Source organism: Nannospalax galili, unplaced genomic scaffold, assembly GCF_000622305.1.
Source record: "Nannospalax galili isolate Female #2095 unplaced genomic scaffold, S.galili_v1.0 scaffold336, whole genome shotgun sequence".
Classification (NCBI taxonomy): domain Eukaryota; kingdom Metazoa; phylum Chordata; class Mammalia; order Rodentia; family Spalacidae; genus Nannospalax; species Nannospalax galili.
In genome coordinates, this window is record NW_008343385.1 from 3,266,617 (window position 1) to 3,277,469 (window position 10,853).

At 40.2% G+C, this 10,853-nt stretch overlaps 1 protein-coding gene across 1 annotated transcript in view; it reads right to left on the minus strand.

Annotated features, from left to right (window-relative positions):
- Nucleotides 1-9,315, minus strand: part of Tomm20l (translocase of outer mitochondrial membrane 20 like) — a 10,546-nt gene extending 1,231 nt beyond the window's left edge. Inside the window, 3 exon segments of the mRNA XM_008839587.1 lie at nt 597-739; nt 5,975-6,059; nt 9,301-9,315. Coding sequence (XP_008837809.1) covers nt 597-739; nt 5,975-6,059; nt 9,301-9,315 — 243 coding nt within the window.
- Nucleotides 9,316-10,853: the final 1,538 nt, after the last annotated feature.

Consider the following 10,853-nt stretch of genomic DNA (forward strand, 5'->3'; position numbering starts at 1 on the left):
CAATAACAGGATAACAAGGGTGGTCCTATGCCCTGGGTCAAGGTGACACAAGATATCAAGTTACAGAATCTAAAATAAGCGGTTAGTTTTATGTAAAATGTCTGGAATTAGCACATTCCATGGTTCATGGTTAGGACAATTTCCCAAGGCCCAAGGTTGCCCCCCTTTTCCTTTTGGTGTGGAGCAAAGTTGCTGCTAAAATGGCTTTGAACAAAATGGAGTAACTTAGGTAAGTTTGCTGAGCCAGTTCTCTGAATGGATTTTACTTTTACTAGTTAAACTCATAGAGCACCAGTTAGCCTGCCTATAGGTTTACATTGAACAGATTTCCGTGTTTCGTTGTGTTAGCGGGATGTATTATTCTGCTTTCAAGTTGAAATGTTGAAACATGCATAATAACAAAATACATAATTCAGTATAGTAAAACATGAACTATAAGCTAGTTTTAGCTTAACAAAATAGTAGAACCAGAAATACAGACATGATTCATAGAACTTTGGAATTTCACATACATACATTGCTATTCCTATGTAATCAAGTCTATCATGGGTATTTAATGTATATGTTTCAACAAGGATAATTAAATATGCACTCACCTGGAAAATAAGGGGAATTTTGAGCAATAGCATCTCAAATACCTCAGGAGGGAATGTTTGTTTGTAAACCTTCAGAAGATGCTATGGTTGCCCATACACTAAAAGGGCATTGCTGAGATGTTTGACCCCCATTTCATGCTCTCCTGAAACAGACTGGTGCGTATGAAGCAGAATTTCTAACAATTTTCAAAATACATATTCTACAGATTAGCAAGAAAGCAGAAAACATCAAGAATTTAAAAGGTAGCAAACTGAACACTATTCAGACAATCCCATGAGTAAGATTGCAACCGTGAGAGGGAGTGTTCACATGTTGACACTGCAGTAGGAGTAGCTGATGAGACATCACACCAAGCATGCTCACTGTTCACACAAGTGCACGCTTGCATTGCAAATGCTCTGCATTTGAAACATGTCAGGGTGGACACAGGATTTGCAGTCTTGTAGTCTGCTTTTACTAATAAGTGGTAAACTATCTCTCCATATGTAATTGGTAAGATATGACAGCACAAATATTGGATGTGACTAGGTTAAACTTTAAAAAATTAACAAATCACTGAAATGAGACAATGTAACATGAATTATACATCCAGAGGAAGAAAACAGATGTATAAATACATTTGAGACAGTTTTTAAACTCGTTTGAATTTTTGTTCTAACCATTCCAAACTTTGTAACTTACCCACCTCTATATCTACATTATTACATGATAGCTCTTTAAGAATAAGATGATAAAATATGTGGACCTGCGTTAACACCGGGGGCACATTCTGGAAAATGCGCCAGTTCTTAGAAATGCAACATTATATTGCATCCTAGTGTCATTGTGTAGACACTGAAGCATGTACTTATATAAGCTTAGCATAGCCTGCTGTGTGCCTAGGCCTTAGAGTGTAGCCCACCATACCTGTAGCCTCTTGTTCACTAAAGCAACATGCCTTTTTTTAACAGTTCAAATTTTTCTTCCTTGAATCTTCAATATAAGTTAAAGTTAAGCCTTTAATCCCAGCACTCGAGAGGCAGAGGCAAGTGGATCTCTGTGAGTTCAAGGTCAGCCTGGTCTACATATCGAGTTCCAGGCCAGCAGGGGCTACAGGGAGACCCTGTCTCAAAAAGACCAAAAATAAAATTGACATTTCATCTATTTGAATTTTTTTTTTATGTGTGTGTGTGTGTGTGTTTGCCTGCATGTAAGTAAGTGTGCCTGTGTCCTGCAATGCCTGTGAAGGTCAGAAGATAACATCAGGTCACCTAGAGCTCAAATTACAGAAAGTTGTGAGCCACCATGTGGGTGCTGGGACTTGAACCCAGGTCCTCTGCTAAAGCGGCCAGTGCTCTTAACCCCTGAGACATCTCTTCAGCCCCTTCTTCTGAACTTTTTAAGATAGGGAATCCCTGTAGCCCCACCTGGCCTGGAACACACAGATCCTCCTGTCTCTGCATACTGAGTATTGGGATTAAAGGCATGTGCCACTATGCTAGGTCTGACATTATACAATTTGAGGACTCTTGTGTTAGGAAAAGTATATAAATACAAATAAAAAATTCCTCAGGGGGCCTGGAGCTATGGCTCGGCTGTTAACACTTGCTGCTCTTATAGAGGACCTAGATTCAGTTTCCAGTACCTACATAATGTCTCACAAACATCCTTAACTCCAGTTCCGGGGGATTCGATGCTCTCTTCCATCTTCTGGGCCCAAGATATATGCATAGTATACATACATTGCAGGCAAAACAATCATATACATAAAAATAAATTTTTAAAAAATTGCCCAGGACTTGGAAAAAGTTAAATCCTTAGTGTAACTTCCAACTTGTGTAAAGTCAGCCCTGTTTCTATCACTTGTATCAGTTGTAACTTCATTATTAATAGTTAGCCAGAATAGGAGCTGCAGAGATGCCTCAGGGTTAGGAGCACTGGCTGCTCTTGCGGAGGACCCCTGTTCAATTCCCAACACCTACATGGTCGCTAACAACCATCTGTAATTCCAGTTCCAGGGGACACTACACCCTTTTCTGGCCTCTGTGGGCACTGCACACAGGAGTACACTTACACTCATGCAGGCAAAGCACTCATATAAAAATAAGGAGTGTGCCACCACACCCAGCTCATTAAAACTTTTTTTTTTCTGTGTGTGTTTTTGAGACAGGGTCTCCCAGTAGCCACAGCTGGCCTGGAACTCACCATGTAGACCAGGCTGGCCTCAACGTACAGAGATCCACCTGTCTCTACCTCCCAAGTGCTGGGATTAAAGGCATGTGCCACCATGCCCAGCTTAAAATATATTTTTAAGTTAGCCAAGGTTTCCATCCATTTGACAAATTACTCCACCTGAAAACAAAAATCAGTATTAAATGAAATAATAAAATTTCAAATTATGATTAATGTGCTATGATTTTAATGGCTGCAATTCCCCCCCCCAAATCCTTGCAATGGTCTTCATGGTCAAGTTGACTAAGCTCTTGACTTCCTCTTTGGTTTTTTTGTTTGTTTTTGTTTGGGGGTTTGGTTTTCTTTTAAATATTTTATTTATTATTTTTATTTTATGTGTATGAGTGTTATGCCTGCTTGTAGGTAAGTACACCCATGTCATGCAATGCCCGCAGAGGACAGAAGAGGCTGTTGGATCCCCTGGAACTGGAGTTACAGACAGTTGTTAGCTGCCATGTGGGTGCTGGGATTCGAACCCGGGTCTTCTGCAAGAACAGTCAGTATTCTTAACCACTGAGACATCTCTCCAGCCCCATCTTCCTCTTTGTTTTTATAAGTCCTAAGTAATGCTGCACAGTTACAAACAGATTAATACACAAATTCTTTTGAAAAAGGAAAACAGTGAGCTGACAAAATGGCTCAGTGGGTAAAGGAACTTGCTGCCAATCCTGACCCCTGGGAAGGAGAGAAAAGACTCCTGCAAGTTGTCCTCTAACCAAATACATGTATAGGAACGCATACAACATAACTAAAATGTAATAAAAAAATTCTTAAGTAAAAAATAAAAGCTGGGCCAGGCGTGGTGGCGCATGCCTTTAATCCCAGCACTTGGGAGGCAGAGGCAGCCAGATCTCTGTGAGTTCGAGGCAAGCCTGGTCTCCATAGTGAATCCAGGCTAGCTAGGGCTACAGGGAGACCCTGTCTCAAAAAAGACCAAAAAAATTTTTTAAATTTAAAAAAAAATAAAAGCTGGGTATGGTGGCACATACCTTTAATCCCAGCAGTTGAGAGGCAGAGGCTGGTGGATCTCTAAATTCCAGATTAGCCAGGTCAACATAGACAGTTCCAGGACAGCTGTGGCTTGAAGGAGACCCTGTCTCACCTTTAATCTCAGCGCTTCAAGTTTGAGGCATAATGAGTTCCAGGCTAATCAGAGCTACACAGTGAGATCCTATCTCAAAAAAAAAAAAAAAAACAAACCAAACAAACAAAAAACTATTCAGTGGCTGGAGGATGGCTCAATGCTTAAGAGCTCTGGCTGCTCTTGCAAAGGACCCAGGCTAATAACAGTCCTGTAACTCCAGTTCCAGGGCATCTGATGCCCTCTTCTGACCTCTGCAGGCATTGCACAAATATGGATGCACTTACATTCAGGCAATAGACATACACACATAAAATAAATTTTTAAATCATTCATTCATTAATAAACAGGCATTATGATAGGCAGGGAATTTGTAAAACTTGGGGAAAAATATTTTTTAGTTTATGGGTATATATAATGCTTATTTATCTGGAAATATCAATTAACCTTTACATAATTTCAACGCAAATTCTTTATCCTCACTGAACTTAGCACCAGAATAAAGATATTATGAGTACTACATAAAACATTTTTAGAGCCCAGAGTAGTGGCACACACCTTCAGTCCCAGCACTCGGGAGACAGAGGCAGGTGGATCTCTGTGAGTTCAAGGCCAGCCTGGTCTACATAACGAGTTCCAGACCAGCTGGGGCTACAGGGAGACCCTGTGTCAAAAAGACCAAAAAAAATTTTTTTTAATATTTTATATGTATGAATGTATTGCCTGCATGCATTTAAGTGCATCTGTGTCATGCAATGCCCACAGAGATTAGAAGAGGGCATCAGATCCCCTGGAACTAGAGTTATGGACAGTTGTTATGTTAGCTACCATGTGGGTGCTGGGATTCAAATCCAGGTCTTCTGCAAGACAGTCAGTGCTCTTAACTGCCGAACCATCTCTCCAGTCCCCTACATACAATATTTTTACAATAAGTATATTATCTATTATTTTAACTATAATATTGTAAGGTTTTCTTAAGTTTGTCTAGAATTAAGTAAAAGTTAAAACTCAAAATACAGTTGTGGTCATGATTTATAAATTGGCCCTTGTGGGCTACACTAAACTAAACAGTATAATAATGGTCATTTGTAATGATTTTATCATCAAAAGTCTTTAGAAGAGTCTAAGGAAATTTTCATAATGCAGTTTGGATAATTTTTTTGTGTGTTTGAGGCACACAACTCTGTAGCCCAGCGTAGCCTCAAATTCACAGGGTTCCTCCTGCCTCAGCCTCTTAGTTCTGAGATTACAGGTGTACAACACCATACTCAGCTTAAAAGTTTTGATTCTTGGAGACTGAAGTGATGGCTCAGCAGTTAAAAGCACTGGCTGTTCTTGTAGCGGACCCAGGTTGGTTCCCAGCACCTACATGGCAGCTAACAATCATCCCTAACTCCAGTTCCAAGGGATCTTATGCCTTCTTCTGGCCTCCATGGGCACTGCATGCATTTGGTGCAAAGACATACATTCAGGCAAAACATTTATACACATAAAAAATAAACCTTAAAGTTTTAATATTTAATAATTTTGAAAAATCATTTACTGGAAAATTTTACATAAAAATAAGTGAAGGTTTTAGCTGGGCATGGTGGCACATGCTTTTAACCCCCAGCACTTGGGAGGCAGAGGAAGGCGGATCTTTGTGAGTTCGAGGCCAGCCTGGTCTACATAGTGAGCTCCAGGACAGCTGGGGCTACAGGGAGACCCTGTCTCAAAGACAAATAAATAAATAATAAATAAATAAATAAATAAAGGTTTTTGATTCAACAATATTTATGCTAACATGGGAGATTGGGATGACAGCACCAAGTCAGAATACTGAGAGTCTCATTTTAACTGAAGCAATCAGTACTACATCTAGCTAAGTCACTTGGCATATAAATACTAATAAAAGATTCCTTTTTTTCTTCTTTTCTCACTATGTAAAAGCTCAAGTTGACCTCAAACTCAGTTCCCCTGCCTCTGCCTCCCAAGTGCAGAGATTATAGGCATATGCCACCATGCCTACCTAATCAAATATTTTTCAAGAAAAATTGTAGTTTTTTTTAAGAAAAGTTATAAACTTACAAATTTTTTCATTCTTACCTCTAGATAACCAGAGTTTTCCCGTCTGCACCTCTTGCAAAAAAAAAAAATCTTGTAGTTTTTCATTCTTTGCAGGATTCCACAACTAAAGAATTCATAAAACATATAATGAATGAATATAATGGTGTGCAGTTACTGATAAAAATTAATTTTTATTTTAGAAAAATAAATAAATAATCCCATTAATCCAGGTATGGTGGCACATATCTGTACTCTCAGCACTTGGGGGGTAAGGCAGTAAGACAACCCCAAGTCTCAGGTCAGTCTGGTCTATAAAGAGAGTTCAAGGCTAGCCAGGACTGGAGTGTGCAACTCTGTTTCAATGTAAAAAGCATCTCTTGGGCTGGAGAGATGGCTCAGCGGTTCAGAGCACTGACTGCTCTTACAGAGGACTCGGGTTTGATTCCCAGCACCCACACGGCAGCTACATACCGTCCTTAACTCCAGTTCCAGGGGAATTGATGCCCTCTTCTAACCTCCGTGGCATTGCACGACATGGGTGCACTCACATACATTCATACATTCAAAAATAAAAATAATAAATAAAATATTTTTTAAAGCATCTCTTGCATCTAGTCTCTAAATCCAAAGAATGACAAATGTAGTTGTTCTTTATAATATTATAATCAATTCCAAAAATGGAGTTATGATTTCAGGTAAGAAGGGGAAAAAAAGAACATGGCATATTCAATTAGGTTACAATGCTCACAATAATTCTTATCTATGTTTTAAGAGCCCAGGCTAATATACATAGCAGCAATCCTGATGTTAAAAAGGTAGGACAGAAGCTGGGCATAGTGGCACATGCCTTTAATCCCAGCACTAGGGAAACAAAGGCAGAGGGATCTTTCTGGGCCAGCTGAGAGGCCTTGTTGCTCTGACTGCTCTTGTAAAAGACCCAGGTTCAAATCCCAGCACCTAAATGCTGGCTAACAACTGTCTGTAACTCCAGTTCCAGGGGATCTGATGCCCTCTTTTGTCCTCCGTGGGCACTGCATGACACAGGTACACTTACGTGCAGGTGGAACACTCATACATAAAATATAACATAAAATAAAAATAAATAAATATATATATATATATATATTTTTTTAAAGTAAAGGTAGCTTTATATTCCAAAGGATGGTTTTCTTGACTGGTATTGGCAGTGCCTCTTGATTTAACTATGATGATTTTTGGTATCTGGAGTCAATTTGGTTATTTGGTTATAATTCCTAGTCAGGCAGTAACAACTAGCCTAGGGAAGCCAGGAGGCTCTGATAAAGTTTCTGTGTTCACACTCTCACAAAGAGACCAGGAAAGAGCATGGTTGAAAGTTGCTGCCAGGACAGTTGGTAACTGATTAGGACAATTTGGTTTGCTGCAACCTGGTTCAGGAAGACAGTCAAGGCGACAAGATATCACTGGTAAGATACCATCTTTCAGGCAAGAATGAAAAGGGGCCACCTTTTCAGGTAAAATGTTATCAATCAATCTCAGGGCCAAGACATGACTCAGCAGTTAAGAGCACTTCTCTTGCAGAAAAAAAACTATTTGGAGGCCGGGCGTGGTAGAGCTCGCCTTTAGTCCCAGCACTCGGGAGGCAGAGGCAAGCATATCTCTGTGAGTTTGAGGCCAGCCTGGTCTACATAGTGAGTTCCAGGCCAGCTGGGGCTACAGGGAGACCCTGTCTCAAAAAAGACAAAAAAAACTATTTGGATCCCAGTACCCACATTAGGCAGCTCACAACTACCTGTAACTCTAGTTCCAGGGGATCTGATGCCCTCTTCTGATCTCCACTGTCACCTGCTTACCTGTGGTGCACATACATACACTCAGGCACACAAACACTTAAAATAATAAAATGTAACAATCAGTAATGACAGGTCTTGTTAAGTACATGTTTAGTGAACACTCACACAGGCAGAAGTCTAGAAACAACTGGACGTTGTAGGTGATCAAGCACTGTAACAAGTGCTACAAGTCTTCTATCCTCTGAGGCTCAAAGTAAAGGAAATTACTTTTGGTTGGAGAATAAGGGATGGTGTCTCAGAAAAGCACCCTTGAGATGTGAAGAGGTTCAATAAACTGATGAATACGTAAGCAATATACATTGCAGGGAACTCTATCAAGTCATCTTTAGCGGTGTTATAGTAGAATATTATAAAAAAAACAATACTGAATGCCAGCTGTAGATGAGGAACATTGCATATATTACTTTCCACCCTTATGAAAACAGGCATTAATACAGAAGGCAGCCAAGGAAGGTAGAGTATCAAGCTGAGGTTGGCTTAATTTGCAGAATTGGAAGTTACTACAAGGAAAGCCAAAGTCAGCATGGAAGCAATGGAACCAGGAATGGCATATGAGATACAACACAGAAAACAAAATTGGATGTTGACTATGGAATGAGGTTGATGCTTAAAGTTGTCAAGGTCATAGCAGGGAGATAGACTAGTGATACTCAAAGCACCGAAAGAACGAGAAGGAAGTGCAGTGACAGGCAGGGGGGATGGATTTCCTATTGAATACCCAGGCTGAAATGCCAACAGAACACACAGATAAGTGCTGACAATGACTGAAACGTGGGACCCTGGGTCTAGAGTAGTCCATCTGACTTCACTTTGGGAGAAGAAAAAGATCTTTCAAGGAGAAGAGGTTGGAGTCCAGAACCCAAGGACAGTCTTTCACAGAGAATCACCTGAGTGAGCTTGGAAAACTATAGTTCTTGGGCTCCACTGAGACCTGCAAAATAAATCTAGACATAGGACGTCCAAAGTCAACATTGTCAACAAGCTCTCAAGGTACTCTAGCATCCACTGCTGCTGCCAGTTGGAATTTCCTGGGCTACCACTGACTGCCTGATAAATCTAAGTTTTTTGTTTTGGTTTGGTTTTTACTTAATTGGTTGTTACTGGTTTTGTGTATGTATGTATATGTTCATGTGAGTGCATGTGTGTGTGAAGGGATGAACATGTGCAAATGCATGTAGAAGCCAGAAAATAACCTTAGATGTCATCCTTTAGGAGGCTGTCCACCTTGTTTTTTTGAGACAGGGTTCTACCTAGCTCTACCTCCCCAAACACTGAGATTGTAAGCACATACCACTGAAAGCGTTTTTTGTTATTGTTACCCTGGGTACTGGAGATCAAACTTAGGTCCGCATGTTTGCTCAGCAAGCACTTCATTGACTGAGCTATCTCCAGCCACCCTGTTTTTTTTTTTTTTTGTTTTTTTGGTTGGTTGGGGGGTTTTTTGGCCCTTTTAAGACAGTGTTTTCCTGTAGCCCTAGGCTGGCCTCTGTCATCTGCCTCTGCCTCCAGTGCTAGTTTAAAGGTCTGCCTCACCTTGAAGGTATGCATCACCAAGCACTCTGTTTTAAAGTCAGAGTTTTGCTTTGCAACCCAGGCTGGCCTTAAACTCATTATCCTCCTGCCTAAAATTCCTATGCTCAACAGAATTACAGATATATCTTGTATTACAGACATGGCTTGTTTTTTTCTTTTTTGTTCATCTGCAAAATGCGAAAAGAACCTTTACAAGGATTATGTGAAAGAACATTTGAAATGTTCTGCTTCTGCATCTGCCACACTTGAAACAATTTGATTTTTCTTACTACCAATCTGGACTGGCTTTCCTGTCTTTAACTTCACCCCTCCACCAAAGTTATCTTTTAAAATATTTTATTTGGCCAGCGTGGTCTCCATAGCGAATCCAGGCTAGCTCAGGCTACAGGGAGACCCTGTCTCAAAAAGACCAAAAAAAAGTTTTTTTATTTTTACTTAATGTGTATGAATATATTACCTGCATGTGTGTAAGTGTACCTGTGTCATGCAATGCCCACGGAGGTCAGAAAAGGGAATCAGAGCCCCTGGAACTAGAGTTATGGATGGTTCTTAACCACCATGTGGGTGCTAGGATTGAACCCAGGTCCTTTGCAAGAGCAGCCAGTGTTCTTAACCACTGAGCAATCTCTCCAGCCTAAAGTTATCTTTTTAAAAAAAATCAAGAAATAAGCCAGGCGTGATGGCGCACGCCTTTAATCCCAGCACAGATCTCTGTGAGTTCAAGGCCAGCCTGGTCTACATAGTGAGTTCCAGGACAACTGGGGCTACAGGGAGACACTGTCTCAAAAAGACCAAAAAAACAAAAATCAAGAAATGTAAAAATAATCATATATGTTCTCTGAAATATAGTCACCACAATTGTTTATCCACCACAAAGCAAAAAAATGTTGAGACTTTCAGTTTGTCATTCAAAGTCCTCCACAATGACACCAAACTACCACTAAGCTCTCTTTCCATAGCACTCTTGAAAACTGCAATTTCACATTTGTGCTTGTGCATAGCACTTTTCCTGTGCTTGCAACAAACAACGTTCAACAAACATCTGCTGGACAAATATGATGTGCAGACGCTATTCTAGACACAGAGCCAATGGAGGGTAAATAACAGGCAACATTTTGTAGAGCTTGGTCTAATAGAAAACACTGATCAAATAGTCATACAAAGATATGCAGGGACAAGAATCATGAATACAGGCAATAAGGGAGGGAAACAGGAGCTGGCCAGGCTGCCTGTATCAAGCAGGTGAGGAAAGGCATCTCTACTCCATGGATACTCCCTGCCCTGCTTCCTTAACTGTCAACTAGTCCTTTATTCTTTAAGCGATTCCACTTTGAAACAAGTCTGATATTTGCGTCTCTGTGACTAACTAGTCAGCAGGAACTACCTACGTTTCACAGGTAAGGTATCTCCACTCTGTTCTTCCCAGCTACACTAACATTAGTAGAGATTACCATTTTTATTGCTTCTCACCTATATTACTATATTATATATAGCTTATTGTTTTTTATTATTATCATTATTTTATTTTTGAGGTCAGAGGAACAGACTCCTGC